Source organism: Pelobates fuscus, chromosome 2, assembly GCF_036172605.1.
Source record: "Pelobates fuscus isolate aPelFus1 chromosome 2, aPelFus1.pri, whole genome shotgun sequence".
Lineage (NCBI taxonomy): Eukaryota > Metazoa > Chordata > Amphibia > Anura > Pelobatidae > Pelobates > Pelobates fuscus.
This window is the reverse complement of record NC_086318.1, coordinates 40,841,646-40,861,826: the sequence shown is the minus strand read 5'-3', so window position 1 is coordinate 40,861,826 and position 20,181 is coordinate 40,841,646. Positions and strand designations below refer to the sequence as shown.

Below are 20,181 nucleotides of genomic sequence, written 5' to 3'. Positions count from 1 at the left end.
CAATAAACAGGAAGCTCCTAAATGGTTTTTGGGGCTTCAGAATGAGAAGAAGGATCTGGCACACATTAAACTCCCCAGATACAGATGTATTGGAAAATCAGGCCTTTCTGATTATCCAATAAATCCATGTCATAGGACCTCAAGTGTACTTGATCCTTCTTTTTCTTTACCAGTATGAAGCACTGAAAACATCTGTATCGACATACTTCAAACAAAATAGCCACTGCACTCATATTAATGTTTAATTGTAAAGTATATCTGTAATGTGTAACTGCACAATTGTATTTTAGAAATCTTCCTTCCTGGTAAAATAATGTATCCATAACTGAAGATATCTTTGTACAAAAAAAAAGGAAACAAAAGAACGGAGACAAAGATGGTTATGTTTAGCTTTGGAAATAACAAACATCCCCTAGAATATGATACTTCTATTAAAGAATTCTGGGACCCCAAAGTTCTGAAAGCGGAGCAGTCACCGTGGAAACCAATGGAATGTTCCTGCTGACTGCTCCACGCTTTGCCATAGACTAACTCTTCTCTAAATAGGATTTTTCATGTAAAACAAACACAGCCATGTTTAGTAAAGCAATACATACAGCATACGCAATACACCTGTGCATTAACAATTACATTTTAATTAGAAATTGTAAGCTGTTTGTATACAGACCAGGCTTTTTGGTTAATGTTCCAGCTTTGCCAGCAGCGACACTGGACCCCTGAAAAAGATTAACAGCATTATATTACAAATGTTCCCGGAAAGTGATTATTTAGTTGTGACTTCGCTATATAAGCACGTAGGAGAACTGCAGACTATGTGAATATTTATCATATTATACGTTAGCTCATTAGGTCTGTAATTAATAATAATACAATCAATTTGCTGCCAAGTCATGTTAATATTTTTTTCCGAACAAGTTCACCAGCCTTTAGGCAAATGACACAACAATATGCCCCTTACATGATGAAATGTTTTGCGGATATTGGGGCACAAAAAGTTCCTTCAGAAGATGAGATTCTGGCATTTAAATTTTTCAGAAAATAAAAAAATCTTTAGTAGAGATGGTAGTCCATTTAAGAGGCATCACTAACCACAAATCACTATATAATCAATACAAGATCTATTGTGCATGAAAAAGCAATTGGACGGCCATAACTGTGGGCTCCCACCTTGACACTCTCAATCCGCAAACATCTTGAAAACCACCCGCCATCCGAACCACAGCACATCGGAACCGAGACCAGGTCCGCACACCGAACCGGCAGATGCCTTTTCGATACACCCCGAAGTCCGGAGGCACTAAACGCAGACCCAGGGCCTACCACGCGCCGAACATCCACGGCCTTGAGCAATTTCTTGGCGCCTACACACAAGGTGACTCAGACGCGGAGAGCGACTATTACCCGTACCCGCAGGAGACCCCCGAACCCATGGGGAAACGCGGCCAGAAAACCCTCACGTGTCCCTCCGCAACACAAGACATAGGCACCTTGCTCCAACGGCAGACGCAGCCCAGGCCCCCCGCCAATGCCCAGACGCCGTACCACTCACCGGCTCACACCTCGACCCAAACGGACCAGGCTCCCATGACGCCGGTACCAAACACAACTCTGGGGGACACTATTTTTGCCACCAAGCAAGACCTCCTGAATTGGACACAAGACATACAAAAAACGCTGGCCGCAGACGTGGGGCGCCTGAAAACAGACATGCATAATGTCACAGAACGCGTCCAAACCACGGAACTTGACATTTCAGAACTCCAAAACGATATGGCAGACATGAAAAATGCCATGCTTCAATTACAAGCCGCGCAGCAGAATCTAACGCTGCAGATGTCCACTCAGGAAGACAGGGCCAGGCGGAACCATGTAAAAATCCGAGGCATACCAGCTACTATTCAGGCTGAAGATCTGCCGCACTACGTCCGCAGGCTCTTAGCCACCATCCTGCCACCGGCAGTATGCCGGAAAGTTGAGCTGGACAGCATATACAGACTACCGGCGAACCCCAGGTCGCCTACTACACCTGCTAAAGATGTCGTACTTAAATTCGCCTCCACACGCGACAAAACTCAACTCCTGACAGCAACCAGAGGTAAAACGCCCCTTACGTTTGAATCAGCCCAATTGTCGTTTTACCAGGACTTAACCCGGGCCACCTTACAATGGCGCAGGACGCTGTCAAGACTTACCAGCCATCTACGTACCCTAGGGGTGCCCTATCGATGGGGCCCACAAAGATCCTTACTAGTTCCGCATAATGAAACTACCCGCAAGATAACTTCAGAGGCGGAGGCACCCGCGCTTCTGACGAAACTGGGACTGCCAGTCATACCAACCGACTTGCCTCATGAGCCCCAGCATGGAATGGGAGACCCAGCCACCAGCACGCCGTTCATCCCACGAGAAAGGCCGACGCCGAGCCCGCAACCCGGACAACAGTAGATGGCATGTCCCCAGAGGCCAACACCGTCGGGCCGAAGATGCTCCCACACACAGATGACGCACTTACTCACGTTACAGTATACCGTCTCTACCAGAATCACGGAACTTGGGACAGTCTAATATAAGTACTATATTGTTGTTGTTATTGATGTCTCACTAGCACACCCTTACTTCATGGTGTACATACGCGACACCGGAACCGAGACGTTCCACCCAACATGTATAATTTAAGTTACCTGCCAGTGCCTATGGCAATTGTGCCTTATTTTCGTTTCTTGTACCCCTTAGCTGGCACTACTCAGCATTTACATATTCAGCATATTAGAAATTTTGCATTTTTCATTTTAATATTATTTGGATTACTTGAACCATGTCACTAATCACGTCATAAGGTCAGCATGTACCACTTGTTCTCGCCTCAATGATAATTGAGCATTCTCCCCCACAGGCAACCTGTCGGACGCACCTCCCCACACCAACGACGTGACCCTTGCTCTTACTCTTAATTAATATTTTTGCAGCTTTACCAATGTTGTACTCTCGACACCAACATAAGTTTACCACTCCACCTTGTTTACTGTTAGGCTGTCCAGGCTCTAAGGGCCACCATACTTTCTAAATGTTATTAGACAACTACCAGCAAACTCATTAACGCGAGGGTTATTCCTAGTTCACTTTCGCTTATGCCATCGCAGTCTTAAGCCATACATAATCTGCTATTACGGAACTTAACCATATCAGCGTCTAATACTGCCTAGGGTTGCCATTAGCCTGTCAAATTAAGCTAACATAGTTGAATTACGACTGTTCATTCTTGTTTGTAATACTCTTGAAATCCTACATTTTCACACGAGCTGGCTCCTATGTTTAATACCGCAAGCACATTAGACATACTATTTCAGATTGCACTCAACCAACATCGTACATAGCATGTTCACTCTACTATATTCTTCACGTGAAAAACACAGCGTACGCAATCATTAATTGCTCTCACGTAATAACTAAACCTAGCCTGTATTAATCTGTTACTCTATTATACAAATGTGGCAGTCTTTCATGAGAATGTATCCCACCTATGCTGATCACTTTATTTTGTTTTACCTGGTAATAACTTTTTATTCTGTATTTTGTGACGCAAATGCCATATTATAGAACACTACAAAATATAAAAGGAGGCAGACACTCATGGGAGAGGCTGCAATATGTTCGCATGACCCCAATCTGTATGGAAAACGTGCAACCCCTTGGTTCTTTTCTGTATCCCATTTACAATATGCCTCAATAAAAGAAAGATTGACAAAAAAAAAAAAAAACAATTGGACATATTAATTTCTGTCTTCCTCTACAATTTAAAGTACTTTTATATTGGATTTGCTTACAAAAAGGGTGTTTTTCAATCAAAACAAATCCCTCGACATTAAAGCATACAGAAGACAGATAGAGAAAGAAATATATAAGGGCTGCGCCAAAATGCGCCTGTATTTTGTGTGTTCTAAAATACACATAAAATACGTAAATGGTTATTTACTACTGTATTTTATGTGTATTTTAGAACAATAAAAGTTTTTTGGTTACCACACCGTACCAATCCTCTTTTTATTGCACTCTCTATGCACTTTTAACTTTTTTACTTATTCCTGGCATTTTAAACGTTCCTGGTTACTTTTACTTCCACTGGCAATTTTACTGTTCCAGTACTCCAAGAAATCCCAGGTGGGAATCATACCACCAACGCTTATCTATAGAGCAGTACCTCTGCTCTATTATTTTATCTTTATTTTACTCTCTTATCCCATCACAATTGAGAGCACTATTTGTTGCTTTTTACTCTTCTCTTTTGGAGCTTTGGACTACCAGACGGTGCTGACGGACGCATTGCCGCTACATATCCCATAAGCGGGGATTATACCGCTGTACGCTATCCACACCAGAGCTGGCCAAAGCTCCCTCAAATGTGAGTTCTTTACCTTCTCTACTTACTGCACATTGAGCCCCATCACAATTGAGAGCACTATTGTTGCTTTCTATTCCCTTTTCCGAGCTTTGGACTACCAGACGGTGTTGACGGAGTACGCAATTCACACCAGAGCTGGCCATAGCTCTACTGAATGTGAGTTCTCTCTTTCTGTTATTTATTGCACTTTGTATTTTACATACTGCACCATTGGTCTCCTCTACCTCTCTTGTATTTCCATATACTGAACGGTCAACACCAGACGCACCTACCTCTATCAAGAAATTTTTTCAAGTATTCACGATTACCCATCGGTATCCTAGCAATATTTTACTGGACTATTCTCCTTCATTTTGGCGTAGCCCTTAAATATTTCTTTCTCTATCTGTGTTTATCTACTGAAGGACCTGAGGGGCTTTCCTTCGTTTGGGTTGCTGCCTACCTCTACTAATTGTGGGTTAATTAGCGCTGAATTATTTATCTTTCTCGTGTTTATCCATACAGAAGACAGACCCAGAAAGAAAACGATGGAGAACCAGCGTTTTCATTAAGTTTTCATGAATAACAAAGTATAATATATCAAAAAATTATTTGGTTGAATGCAGTGTCACTTATAAGTCTCTAGTAAGACTAGAACCCTGTACAAGGTAAATGCAACACCAAAGACATGTTTTAATTTCAAAATACATTAAATTCACCTCTTGATCACGAGGACGGACATAGTTTGAAGGAAAGATACCAGTCTTTTCATCAATGACTCCCGTCCACCAGTCACCATCTTTGTGAGTGACTCGGATGATATCTCCTTCATTAAAGGTCAGATCTCCAGGCTCAGTGCTTGTATAATGGTAGATTGCCACATATTCTATAACAGGGGGAAAGCAGTCTATAGGTGAAATTGACTAACTAAAACAATGCGTTTTTTTAAAGAACAAAATTGCACTTAGTGTACCTAAAGGGACGTTCATCACTTTGAGACAAAGGTCTCATTTAAAAGTTTTACCTTTGAAATTAGACAGCTACCTCACTCTGCAGGCTGAAAAACAAATTCTACCTACTTCTTCTTTCTTAGGCTTACCACAACAACTCTAACCAATCAGTGTTCTATCCCTAGGAATGCTGAAAAAGTGCAGCTGAAAGATCTCTGCAACTTGCAACATTCTGGCATTGAGAGCAGAGAGGGAGTCAACTCAGTGTGGTTGTGCAGAGCAGGCTACGGCCTCGGATTTCTCTCTCCTGCTTCAGCACAATGTTTCCCTGGTTCTGTCATTAATGCGATTAAAATGAAGCTGGTTTGGTAAGGGGGTGGGGGTCTTTTGATCTCCCCTAGTTGAGAGGTGTACCTGATAATGTAATCTGACAATATTAATTACAAAATGTTTAAAAGGTTTTCTTGCTTTATTGATACATGATATTGAACATTGAACAAGTGGCAGAAGGATACCGCTGACAAAGCATTAAGTCTACATGTTGTTTGTTTCATGAGGTTATCTTTACATTTAAGAATTTCCAGACAACCTTTTTAACGCCAAAGGCTGTGATATAGCTACTACTCTGGGAATCTAAGCCAGCTCCCAATGGCATGCCTATCAAAGCCAAGGCCTGAAGACAGGCCTTTTAAAACCCATGGTCCCAATGTGACTGGCCTATCAAGGCCAGGGCCTGACGGCAGGCCTAATAAAACTCAGGGTCCCGATGTGACAGGCCTATCAAAGCCAGCACCTGACTGCAGGCCTATTAAAACCCAGGGTCGCGATGTGACAGGTCTATCAAAGCCAGGGCCTGCCGACAGGCAAATTAAAACCCAGGGTCCCGATGTGACATGCCTATCAAAGCCAGGGCCTGACGGCAGGCCTATTAAAAGCCAGGGTCCCGATGTGACATGCCTAACAAAGCCAGGGCCTGACGACAGGCATAGTAAAACCTAGGGTCCCGATGTGACATGCCTATCAAAGCCAGGGCATGACGGCAGGCCTATTAAAACCCAAGGTCCCGATGTGACAGGCCTATCAAAGCCAGGGGCTGACTGCTATTAAAACCCAGGGTCCCAATGTGACATGCCTATCAAAGCCAGGGCCTGACGGCAGGCCTATTAAAACCCAGGGTCCCAATGTGACATGCCTATCAAAGCCAGGGCCTGACGGCAGGCCTATTAAAACCCAGGGTCCCGATGTGACAGGCCTATCAAAGCCAGGGGCTGACTGCTATTAAAACCCAGGGTCCCAATGTGACATGCCTATCAAAGCCAGGGCATGACGGCAGGCCTATTAAAACCCAAGGTCCCGATGTGACAGGCCTATCAAAGCCAGGGGCTGACTGCTATTAAAACCCAGGGTCCCAATGTGACATGCCTATCAAAGCCAGGGCATGACGGCAGGCCTATTAAAACCCAAGGTCCCGATGTGACATGCCTATCAAAACCAAGAAACCATGTCCTGCCAATTTCCCATGCAACGTGCGTCATTACCTTCACCAGATGCATGAGAAGGAGTCACTGGCTTCTTTTTCTTCACAGCAGCATACAGAGGTTCTGGTCTGTGTGTTACAAGAAGTTTACATGCTAAAAACATATAATATGCAAACATGCAAGCAATATCAGTTGTCATAAAGTATATTGGCTACTGTGCCTATTTAATTGTCCTACAAGAATCTTCCAATACATGTGGAACTGTGTGCTCACTCTAGGTATTTGGATTCTGTTTAAACAGGTTATAAAGAGCACTGTGGGGTCAGTCAAGGAGCTTCACGTTTATGCTCCTTGGAGGTGTGCTACAAACAACCATAACCATAACTAATGCGTTATACAGAAATGCTTAGTGTTGGGAATCCATGTACAAATTACAACATTAATATTTATTCATTACTAGGAACATCTACTAAGAACAAAAACTTTTAAACACACATGATGCACATCCACATGAAAATGAAACCTATTCATTGTGCATTATAGCGATACATGTGGTAAGCCACAGGTAACCAGCCTTGGCTCTGCAGCAGAACTCTCTACACTTCACACAATTCTCTGCTTGGAAACACATTATGGGAATTGTTGACAGTTTGGAGAGTCAGAAAACATTGTACAAATCAACAAGGGAATTGCGCATTTTAGTCCAAAGTAGTTTATTTAGAAATTTAGCCAATTTGGAATCTTTTTTTCAAAATGGGCTATTTTGGCCTTAAAGGGATCAGTTCTCCAGATTTCCAAGTTTAGACAATAGACCAGTGTATGTCTAAAAACATGAAATTAACATAAAATCTGAAAATTGGGGTGGTGGACAAAAGTTTAGAAAAAAACTTCAGTCATGTCAAATTTATTCTGTATATTTTTAAATAACCTAAAAGGCGAAGTTCTGTAATAGAATGGGAGATACAGGGGCTTGAAAGTGAAATGGAGCATATCTATATAGGGTGTGGACAGGATTACATGGCACTCCCCCCCCCCCCCCCCCGAACCCTGTACAGAAAGCAGAGCACAGCCCCCATTTCCAGCAATTCACTGTCCAACCAGGACCCTCTAGGGCAAAGAGCTATAAAACCTTTTTTCCCTACATATAAAAACAAGCCTACAGGAAGCAGACAGCTTGCAGCTACGTATTTAAAAATGAAAGTCTAGGTGACAATACATAAATGGATGGAACCACCAACCATGACACAGTCTGACAAGAGCAAGTCTCCCTGGGTAATATTATCAAACAACTGTTAAGCTCCTTTACTGCAGTGAGAGCAAAAGTCAAATTTTTCCGTCACTACTCACTCTGGGGATTTATTCTCCACTCCAGGAATTATCTTTACGTAGGATTTTGGGAACCAACCCTTTTGCCCACGGACCTCCCCAAACCACCAGTTTTCTTGCTGTTCCAACACAACAATGGTGTCGTTCTTGGAGAAATTCAAGTGGTTATCCTTTTTTGCAGTCCATGAGCACAGTGCTTGCGCTTTTATGTTTTCCACCGGCTGACCCTATTAAGGAGAACCAAAAATGAATAAGATTTGAGAATGCACAATTAAAGATTTTATTTTTTTAACACTCCTTTCATAGGATTGTTTTAATGGTGCTCAGTCACATAGTATGCCAACTGGATACATACATGTGTCCTATAAAACACATTGTGTTGCATTTCAGGTTTCTGCAATTCTTTAACATTGTAATTAAGCACACCGTATTTATCGGCGTATAACACGCACCTCATTTTAAGAAGGAAATTTCCCCCCCTCCCATAGTATTCTCCCCCCCTCATCCCATAGTATTCTCCCACCCCCCTCCCATAGTGTTCTCCCCCCCTCCCCTTGTCCCATAGTGCACTTTCCCTCCCGTTGTCCCATAATTACTTACCTGTCTTGAAGCGTGGGCCGGCTTCACAGCGCGCACCGTGGTACAGGAACTTAAATTTCCGGTTCCGGTTTCCGGCGGGACTGAAAGGAAGTGTGCACACTGAGTGCGCACTTCCTTTCAGTCCCGCCGGAAACCAGAACCTGAAATTGAAGTTCCAGTACCGTGGTGCGCGCTGAACACCGGCCCACGCTTCAAGACAGGTAAGTAAACCTTCACATTCGCTCCATAAGACGCACAGACATTTCCCCTCACTTTTGAGGGGGAAAAAAGTGCGTCTTATGGAGCGAAAAACATAAATTTTACTTACCGAAAATTTCTTTTTCCTTAAGATTAGAGGCAGTGCTTATACCACAGGGATATCCAATCTGGAGGGAAAAAACAGGCAGGCAAATCTCCAAACATTTTAATCCCTCCCCTAATTACCTCCTTTCCCATAAGTAGCAGCTCCTCCTGATCATCCCCAGACAATACATAAGCCAAATAGCTGCAAAATTACTTAGTTTATTAGAAAAAAGGGGCGGGAATTGTAGCACTGCCTCTAATCTTAAGGAAAAAGAAATTTTCGGTAAGTAAAATTTATGTTTTTCCTTTCAGATTAGAGGCAGTGCTTATACCACAGGGATATAATAAAGCAGATCCAGAGGGCGGGTTCATTTCACCACTGCTTGAAGCACCTTGCGCCCAAAAGCTGCATCCTCCGAGGCCAGTATGTCCAACTTGTAGTGTTTTGCGAAAGTATGGAGCGAGGACCACGTAGCCGCTGAACAAATCTGAGAAGGAGAAGCAGCTGCTCGCAGAGCCCAGGACGTCGAAACAGATCTAGTAGAATGGGCCTTTAACGGGCCTGCATGATCCATGCCATTCCTGGAATACGCCAACTGAATACAATCCTTCAGCCATCTAGCCAGAGAAGTTTTCGAAACCTTCATGCCTTTTCTTGGGCCCTTGAATAATACAAAAAGACTGTTATCCTTCCTGAAGGATTCTGTTGCTTTTAGATATTGCAAAAGACATCTCTTTACATCTAGGCAGTGAAATTTGCGTTCCAAGGCATTAGATGGATTCTGACAAAAAGTTGGTAAGACCACTTCCTGGTTAACATTTGAAACAGAACAAACTTTCGGGCTGAACGAAGGATCGAGCTTTAGAACCACCTTGTCCTGATGAAAAACTAAAAAAGGAAAATTTGCCCGAAGAGCTTGGATCTCACATACTCTTTTAGCAGATGTAATAGCCACCAAAAAAACAGTTTTCAATGAAATGAGCTTTAGGGAAGCTTCCTCCAATGGTTCAAAGGGCGGCTCACAAAGCGCGGAAAGGACTAAGTTTAGATCCCAGGGAGGACAGGTTTCCCTAACATAGGGCACCAAACGAGTCAGAGCTCTGAAGAACCTAGAAATCAGAACATTTGAGGCCAGGCATCTGAGGGAGAAGAAACTGATAGCAGAAACTTGTAATTTCAACGATGCAGGTTTAAGGCCTTTTGCAAATCCCATCTGAAGGAAGCTTAGGATCTTCTGAATGGACGCGGAAACCGGGTTGACTTTAAACCTACAACACCACTGACAAAATATCTTCCAAATTCTAGTGTAGATCTTAGACGTCGATTCCTTGTTAGTTGCCAACAGGATCTTAATCACTTCCGGATCCAGACCTTTGCTCTCTAAAATCTGGAATTCAGAAACCAAGCCGTCAACTGGAATTTCCAAAGGGTCGGAAGAGGCACCATGGCGTCCTCTAGAATTTCTCCTGAAAGCGGCAACTTCCAAAAGGTGGCCCCCGGAAAGTTCAGGAGAACTGAGAACCAACTTCTCCTCGGCCACCATGGAAGGATTAGGATAATTCTTACATTTTCCAGCCTTACTTTTTGAAGTATTCTGGGAATAAGCCCTACTGGCGGAAAGATATAAGCCAGGTTGAACTTCCCTGGAACTGACAGGGCATCTATGAAATCCGGCCTGTCCGCTGGATTTAGGGACGCAAACCGTCTTGTCTTCCTGTTCATTCTGGATGCCATCAGATCTATCTCTGGAACACCGAAGCGGTCTGTGATGAAATTGAAAGTTCTGCATGACAGGGACCAATCTGCTTGTTTCAAATGATGCCTGCTCAGGGCATCTGCCACCACATTGAATTTTCCTAAAATGTGAACTGCAGAGATGGACATAAGGTGCACTTCCGCCCACAGCATGATCATTGAACACAGGCTTTCTAATCTTGTTGATCTCGTACCTCCCTGTTTGTTCAAATATGCCACTGTCGTACGATTGTCTGAACGAATTTGAATATGTCGCTTTATGATGAGAAACTGAAACGCCAAGAGTGCCATCCATACGGCCTTTAATTCCCTGAAGTTCGAGGAACTTCTCATATCCTTCACTTGCCAGGACCCCTGCTTCTTTATGTCTCCCAGATGGGCCCCCCAGCCCAGCGCAGAGGCATCTGTTGTTATGATAGTGAAGGACTTCATCCGGAATGACAGACCCTCGTGGAGGAAACGAGAAGATGTCCACCACTGCAGACTTTTTAAAGTTAGATTGTTGAACCTCATCAGACCATCCAGGCCGAGTTCCTGTCGATTCCAGACTAGCAGAATGTTTCTTTGTAGAGGTCTCATTCGGGCTTTTGCCCAACCGACGGCCGGAATTGAGGCTGTAAACAGACCCAGCAAGCACATGGCTTCTCTGATTGAAAACACTCTTTTTACTCTGAGATTCCGGATTAACCGCTTGATCTTTAGTTTCTTTTCTTCCGGCAGAAATAACTTCATTGCGATAGAATCCAAAATTAGACCCAAGAACTGGATCCTTTGAACTGGCACTAGTTCCGATTTGTTGAAATTTATTAGCCAGCCCTGCTTTTCCAGCGATTTGATGGCTGTCCTCAGATCTAACTGTAGTTGAACCTGGGACTCTGCAATCAACAGCCAGTCGTCCAAATATGGAATGACAGCGATGCCCAAACCTCTTAGAAAGGCTGAAACGACTACTAGAAGCTTTGTGAAAACTCTGGGCGCTGATGATAGGCCGAAAGGCAGTGCTCTGAATTGGTAATGTTTGGTTACCGATTGGCAGCACACCGCAAACCGTAGAAAACTTTTGCTGGATTCCGCTATGGGTACATGAAGATAGGCATCTTTCAAATCCAGGGACGCAAACCAACTCTTTGGGTGAATAAGCAGAGCCGCTGATTTTACTGATTCCATGAGGAATTTCTTTTTTATAATCCGCTTGTTTACGGCTTTTAGATCTAGAATAGGTCTGAACGAACCATCTGGTTTTGGCACCAAGAAAAGTCTTGAATAGGTGCCTTGATGTCTTTCCTTCATAGGAACTTCTTCCACCACTCTTTTTAGTAACAGAGTTGACACTTCTCGCATCAGAGAGAGTTCCATATCTAGAGACTGAACCCTGGAACATAGAAACCTGTTTATAGGGGCTTGTGATAATTCTAGAGCGTATCCGTGCTCTATCACTGTAAGGACCCAGCGATCTGACGTTGTCTCTTTCCAGTGCTCTAGGAAGTGACTCAACCTTCCACCCACCGGCCTGGCGTCATAATTTTTTATTTCTCTTGGCAGTAAACCTTTCCTTCTTCCTATAATCAAAGGCTCTTTGCTGTTGACCCCTGAAATAGTTTCTACGAAAGGAACTTCTGAATGAAGGACGAGTCTCTGCGTGACGGCTTCTAGACTGCTTCCTATATGATACTGGTAAAGCTTTCCTTCCTTCCTTCATCTGTTTCAACAGCTCATCCAACTTAGAACCGAAAAGTCTTCCTGGTTCAAAAGGTAGTTCACACAGAGAATTTTTAGATGCCGCATCTGCAGACCAATTTCTAAGCCAAAGCGCTCTCCTGGCGACTGTTGAGATACCAATATTCTTGGCCGACAATTTCAGGCTTTCTGAAGAAGCATCCACTAAAAAATCAGACGCCATCTTGATATTTTTTAATAGCTTTAACGGGTCTTCCTTAGCTTCTCCCGTATATACTTTTTCTAGTTCTTCCAACCAAAGTTTCTGGGCCTTGGCAACGGATGACCCCGTAATCAAGGCTTTAGCTTGGGCTGCAGAAGAGATGAACAACTTCTTTAAAGAGGAGTCCATGCGTTTATCCATGACATCCTTGAGCCCGCTTGAATCTCCAATTGGTAAAGTAGTCTTTTTACCTATTTGAGCAATAGGGACGTCCACTACAGGGACCGTATCCAGCTTGCAGTCTTGCTCTGATTCTATGGAAAAAAGAGTTTTAAAATGCTTAGACATAAACGGCTTGTGACTAGGGAACTTCCATTCTTTCAAAATCAATTCCTTAGTCTGTGGGTGAAAAGGAAACACTTTGGACTTTTTCCCCGTTACCCCAAAATCAAAGATGCACTGCACTTCTTTAATCAATTTCCCAATGGCTTCATCTGGGAAAGCAAATTCCTCATCTGAGGAATCACTGCCTGAATTATCTTCATACTCAGAACCACTAGTTCCCGAACTAGTATCAGATGTTTCCCAAGATCTCAGTCTTTTCTTAGCATGCTTTACCATCTGAGAATCCTGGGCAACAGAAGCCTGGACTGACTGTAAAGCAGCTGACTGCACATCCACAAATGTTTGCTGCATACTTTGCTGCAACCAGCTGAGAAAAGTGGACATTTCTGTTCTCTTTGCTTCCTCTGAAGCTTCTTTTGAACACACTGAGCAAAGTTTCTTTTTACAACCATCAGGCATAGGTTGGCCACACACAGAACACATTAAATGCTTGGTTTTAGATGCACATTTCCCCTTCTCAGCAACTTTATCCATACTTTCCGGATTAGACATACTGGAAAACAAGAAAACAAGAAAGGGGAAAATAATCAAAATTTTCTCCTTACGGATTCAGGCTAAGAACCATTTAAAATGAAAACTTAACAGTCTTACCTTAAATGGCCTGAGAGTGTGTTGGAGGGCAGGTGAGAAACACACTTCACAACCGATCTGAGAGCTCCTGGCAAACAGAGGTTGCTGCTGGTACATGCTCATATAAGTCCTGTAACCAAACGGAAACGTCCAGTTCGAATTTGGCGCCTGAATCCAGGTTCGCATTGCGCATGTGCATAGCGCTCTGCGACTCCCTGGTGGAACGCAACGCAACGCAACCTGTGTGTGCGTTCCACCGACAGGACCTCCCAGCCGACGCACGCCTGCGTCCTTAGTCATACCGGTACCTGGCACGGCAAAAGACGGCAACATAAATTTCGAGTGACCACGCCGGCCGGCGTGTTGCACGCTACTTACCGGACATCAAGGAAGCAGAGCCTCCAGAGCCTCAGCCCTTCTCACCTACTTCCTGGAGAACCTTCCTGTCTAACCTCCCCTGCCGAAGGCAGGCAAAGAACTGGGAATGATCAGGAGGAGCTGCTACTTATGGGAAAGGAGGTAATTAGGGGAGGGATTAAAATGTTTGGAGATTTGCCTGCCTGTTTTTTCCCTCCAGATTGGATATCCCTGTGGTATAAGCACTGCCTCTAATCTGAAAGGAAAAATATGTATATCTGCGTATAACACGCACACATCATTTGCCCCCTATTTTCAGGGAGAAAAAGTGCATGTTATACGCCAATAAATACGGTATTTATTGTTTTCTCTTCATAATTAAGCATATTTATCAGACAACAGTGCTTCACCCAATTTTTGATCAATTATGAATAATAGAACATTAAACTGGCAAAATAAATGTATGCAATTTCAGATAATTGTTGTTAAGACCTGCAGTGGTTATGGTACTGCGGTCTTCTATTCCTTTCCCAACAGCTGAGCATAAGTGATTATAGCTGCAGCAGGGAGTAGAGGAATAGTGTAGATGAATGCAGCTTACAAGACGATTCTCCCCAGCAAATAGAATATTCCCCAAACATGAGCCTAGACTTCATGAAGGGTGTAACAGGAATCATGTTTATTGAAAACACACTGGCTTTTATGAGAAATCCTCCTGCAAGAGGACCTCCCACAGTAAACAAAGACATTAACCAATCATCATACAGTTTTACACGCCTTCCCTCTGCCTGGGAGATATTGAGATAAGTTAAGGAGTAAATCAATTATCTCCAGGCAGAGGGCACACAATTTTCCCAAAAGTTGGAACACCCCTTTCCCCACAAGGTATCCCCACAAATTACATATCCCCTGATAGCCCCGATCTGGGGGACAGACATATCCAAATTTCACCCAGATCGGTTCAGGGGTTCTTAAAAAAGTATGGAAGTCATGTTTTACCAACCACACACGAGGCTCCTGCCCAAAACAGTTCCAGCATACCTGTCCATGGATGGGAGAGACGGACCCTGGGGATACGGTCCGGGTAAATGCAGACGTTTTCTGCCAGCTTGTGTTCAAGTTAAGGCTTGAGAAAGGGAGGTTTTGATACTCTGTGTCCACCTCTGTGGTTAGACTTGATGCAAGTGATCTAAAACATTACACACACACACAAAAAAAGTTAAACGAATTACTGAATAATGTAAAGATAAGTTTGGTAAAATATACAGTATGCTTGCATAGTCACAAAGCCTGCTCATTAAACATTTAAAGAGAGGAAAACAAACAAAACAAAAAACAATATGAAACTCATCAAGAAGCGTTCATTGACTTGGAAAGATCTGGTGCAGCATTATAGCTAAAAGCAGTAGTGTAGGTATAAGGATTGTGCCACATGAGCATGGTGTATGTGTGACATGGTCACTTATGGAGATCTTAAAGACATATATTAGTAGGCCAACGGAGCAACAGTGAGACAATGCCATTGAGTATGGGTAGCTTATCCCCGATGAGTGAATTATCTTACTTGGCGGGGTTTGAGGTAGCTGACACAGAGATAGTGGGGGGCATTAAGGCTTTCTTGGGAGATAAAGCTCTCTCAGTCTCCAGTATTTTTTCCGCATAGTTGGATGGGAACCAGCCGACATTTCCTTTCAGACAGCCATAGAGCCAGCCTGGCTCTCCTGCATTCTTCTCATCAACCTAGGAGGAAAGGATGATATAAAAGAAAAAAAAAACCCATTTATGATATCATCTTACTTGAAAAGTTATAGATGTACAGATATAGTAAATATGTAACCAGCAATAAGGACCCAGGCTAGCTGCAAGATATTTCAGTCTCACTAAACACCCGCTTTGATCAGCTAAGGAACACTGTGCTTTGGGGACGGCACCCAGCATGGCGAGGCCTGAAACGAGAAGGCAACTACCTACGTTCTTTCACTATATCGGCAAACCTAGACAGCCATTTAACTAGCATAATGCACAGATAGCATTATGAAAAGAATAAACACAGATTCCAGCATAATATACTATAAGAAGTTTAAACAGCATGGCTTCTAATGTAAATCTACATTTCTAAATGTTTGAAGGAGCATGCCTTGTAATGGACTAATGCTATATATATGCAAACACATATTTACATCTATATAATCTCACTTTTTCGGTCTTATTGTTGAATTGGCTTTTGGTTCACAGTGAAAAATCTATTGAAAATGTGCCTATTTACAATAATGTAAGTCCTTTTAAAAAAAAAAAAAAAAACAAGGATTTAAAAACTTTTTCGTATGTGTAGATAGCTGATATATATATAGAAAATCTTAAGACTTGAGAAAGGGAGGTTCTCACGAAAAGCTTGGCATTAAAAAATTATGTTAGTCCAATAAAAAAAGGTATTACAAGATACAAAATGTATCTGTTTTTTAAGATCTGCATCGCTGGACTAATACGGCTACAATCTCTATTTGAACTATATATATATATATATATATATATTTATTTATTATGGCTGTAATCACAAGGTTTATGGGATTTTGAAGGTTTGTCCTGGTGAAGGTTTCTTTAAATAAAGAAGCAGTTTGCCAAGGTATTTATTAAGTCCCAAGACAAGCACACAGGAACTCATACTCGTTTCCTTCTTGCTTCATTTTTTTTTTACATGCAGAGAAGTCCTACCTGGAGAAGGTCCCCAGCATTAAAGCTTAGTTCATCTGCATTTCTTGCTTCGAACTGGTACAGGGCTGTGTAGTTTACAAAAGCGGCTGATTTTCTGCGCTCGCTAGTGCTCACTGTGAAGGACAAAAACTATTATTTATGTACCGACAGTGCAAATAAAAAAACAATGTAAACAAATGTAAAAAATAAATAAAAAAAAAAGAAGGATATGAAATAAAAGATTTACCATCTTTATCTCTTTCTGAACTGAAACTTCTCGCACCAATAAATTTCAATTTTTCAGTAAACTTTTCATCCAGATTAAGCTTGGAAAAGCGGGTTTCTGAATCTTTGCGTGCACTGCTGTCTTTACGTCTTTTCTCTTCCTCCTGTGCCTTATTTTTCTCTTCTGCTTCTTTCTTCAGCAGAGCTTGCTTGCGCTTTTCCTCTTCCTGTTTCTCTCTCTCTGCTTCCCTTTGTATCTCTGCTGCCCTCCTCGTCTCCTCTTCCTCCGCCAGCTTCCTCTGCTGTACTTCTTTTTCCCTGAGCTTAGCTGCTGTCCTCCTCTTCTCCTCTTCCTCTGCCAGTTTCCTCTGCTGTGATTCTTTTTCCCTGAGCTTAGCTGCTGCTTCCTCTTCAGCTTTCTGTCGTTCCTGGAGTATCTGTTCTTGTTTCCGATCTTCTTCCAGACGTTTTAGCTTCTCCTCTTCTTCTCTTTTGACTTTTTCCTTCCATTGGTTTTCTTTCTCTTGCTTGGCTCTCCTGTAAAAAGAAACAAATAAAACAGCACCTTGTTAAGAGTACAAGAACATTCAGGGCAAGAGGACTTTCTATATATTTGAGAATAGAAGATTTTGCTAACCCTGGACATGAGGCTTCCTAATTCGAAGACAAGACAATCTATAGGAACTATGGTTCTAAAGGAGAAACCAAGCTATACTGCTACAGAGCCACGAGACTGAATACAATTGTGCCGATTAACAAGACCTATTTGGAACGTGTAATAATAAAATACTGTAAGGAAGCATTTGGGACACATTAAACTATATTTATGCTTACCAATAGGTTCATTGTTATATCTGTGGTCATGGTCTACAATAATACATTAGTAAAGCAATACTGCCTCCTCCAACAGGAGAGGTGCCACCAATCCCAAGTAGTCTTGTAGACACCTACTCCCACATGAAATTCCCCAGTAAGTGGTTTAGTTAAGCAGAGATGAAGAAACCCAGCAAGAAAGAGAAGCAAAAGAAAAAAATAAATCTGCAAAAAAAAGTTGAAAAAATTAAATCGAGAAAGAAAGAGGCAGGAGCAAAACCAGCAGGCACCAGCACCACAAAGGAAAAGGAGAGGTCTTGAGAACCGTGACCACAGAGATTAAAATATTTAAATATCAGCAAGTATAAATTTCTCATCTTAATGTGGTTACTGTATACAAGTATCTATTGGATAAGGTATACCCAATCACGCTAAAAAAGGTCATTATGGCGAATGGAATGTCAATGGACACAAAAAAACACAAATGATAGACCAAGAGGCCGCTATGAATATTTGCTTAATAGAAGCCAAAATACATAAGTCCAAGGGCTGGCCAGTGCTCTAATGAAATGACACCATCCTGAGTTGGGACCTTCCCTATGTTGTGTTACTCTTTTTTAGAAGGCATATAATTTCAAACTATTGCTGTTCGATCCTTATGACCCTATGCCCTGGATTTTAAAGTTATTACGTCTGGCAATCTTTTGTTCTCTGTATTGCTACATTAAGCACATTGATGGTATAACCTAGTAACACAGTTTGTAGTTCGTAATTTATACTGTATATATTACTATGTAAAAACCTGCCTTGCTTTTTTCTTAGTTTTTCATAACTACGTTATAGTATACTACTACTACTACTTAAAAACACCCATCTCAGAAAACAATTATGAGAATACCCATATTTGTGCGAAGACAGCTGATTTTAAGTAGCCTGGTAATTTTTAAAGTAGTATTTTTTTGTGTGCGCACAGTTCTGAACATGTCCTGTGTTTTGGGGAACCAAGACATTAGCAGCAGATCCTTTAGGTCCTGCCTGCAAGGTGGGGCTTCCATGGGTCAGATTTGTTGTTTCAGCACAAATTAAATCGGGCTGAGATCTGGGGATTTTGGAAGCCAAGGAAACACCTTATCTCTTTGTCATGTTCCTCAAAGCATTCCTGAACAATGTTTGCAGTGCGGGAGGTTACATTATCCTTCTGAAAGAGGCCACGCCATCAGGGAACACCATTACCATGAAGGGCCTCACTTCACAATCAACTCAGTGAAGACTGCATTTACCATCCTGCAGAAACACCCATCACTCTCAGGTACTGACTGAAGCTTGGAAGATACTCCACCTCCCATATTACTGGATTGCTACAATATTCTCATGTGTTACTATAGAGTTGTTACAATTTATGCCTGTAGTTTGCCACTGTAATGTTATGTGCATGCAGTGTGTACCACTGTCATTTAATGATTCTGACCAATATTTCATGTAGACAGTTATTAATATCTTGGGTGATAGAATTTGGTTGCTAAACTTTTCAATAGTTTATAACACATGCCTACTCTGCCCCCCCCCCCCTCTCACTCTCCTTTTCCCCTCCCCAGTCATAAATACCTTCATATGACTGTTCCATCCCTATTCCTCAGGCCTCACTTCACAATCAACTCAGTGAAGACTGCATTTTTTTCTCCCCTCCTCCCGCCCACCCAGGCTCCCCTTAAAGATATAGCATGCTCCTCCAGCTGTTTGGGATTCTCACCCAATTACCTCTTCATTCCCCTAACATCTTACCAATAGCCTCTCTCTGTTAACTCTTTCAGCCATCACCTCCAAACTTCCCCTGCTACCTCTTGTCTCAAATCCCCATGGTTTCCTTTAGATTGTAAGCTCACGGGCCATCTAGCCAAGCACTTTGTATAAAAGAGCTCCAATGGCTAGATATCAGCTTACGGGCAGGGCTCTCTTACCTCTTGTATTTGTATGTGTATATTGTACGTTTCTCAACTAATTGTACAGCGCTGCGGAATCTGTGTGCGCTTTATAAATAGCAATAATAAATAATAAATAAGGGGTGTACGTGATCTGCAACATTCTCTAGGTAGATGGTATGTGTCAAAGTAACAGGCACATGAATATCAGGACCCAAAGTTTCCCAGCAGAACATTCCCCAGAGCATAACACTGCCTCCGCTGGCCTGCCTTCTTCCCACAGTTCATCAAAAAAATAAAAATCGGGATTCATCAGAGCAGGCAGCCTTCTTCCTTTGCTCCATGGTCCAACATAAAAGCACTGAAGCACTTTCGGCAGTGGACAGGGGTCATCATGGACACAGACTGGTCTGTGGCTATGCAGCCCCGTATGCAGCAAACTGCAATGCACAGTGTGTTTTGAAACCTTTCTATCATGGCTACAATTATGTTTTTCAGAGAACTTCAGCAATTTCGAACACTTTAGGTAGGTACTAACCACAGGGTATTGGG

At 42.5% G+C, this 20,181-nt stretch overlaps 1 protein-coding gene across 5 annotated transcripts in view; it reads right to left on the bottom strand.

The window, feature by feature from the left end:
- Positions 1-20,181, bottom strand: part of ITSN2 (intersectin 2) — a 162,555-nt gene that overhangs the window by 59,278 nt on the left and 83,096 nt on the right. For all 5 annotated transcript variants that reach the window (XM_063442099.1, XM_063442100.1, XM_063442101.1 and 2 more), the window contains 8 exons: positions 16,920-17,434; positions 16,694-16,806; positions 15,546-15,721; positions 15,023-15,170; positions 8,154-8,359; positions 6,867-6,934; positions 5,098-5,264; positions 668-716 (listed from right to left, as the gene is read on the bottom strand). In XM_063442099.1, coding sequence (XP_063298169.1) covers positions 668-716; positions 5,098-5,264; positions 6,867-6,934; positions 8,154-8,359; positions 15,023-15,170; positions 15,546-15,721; positions 16,694-16,806; positions 16,920-17,434 — 1,442 coding nt within the window. The remainder of the gene's footprint in view (positions 1-667; positions 717-5,097; positions 5,265-6,866; positions 6,935-8,153; positions 8,360-15,022; positions 15,171-15,545; positions 15,722-16,693; positions 16,807-16,919; positions 17,435-20,181) is intronic.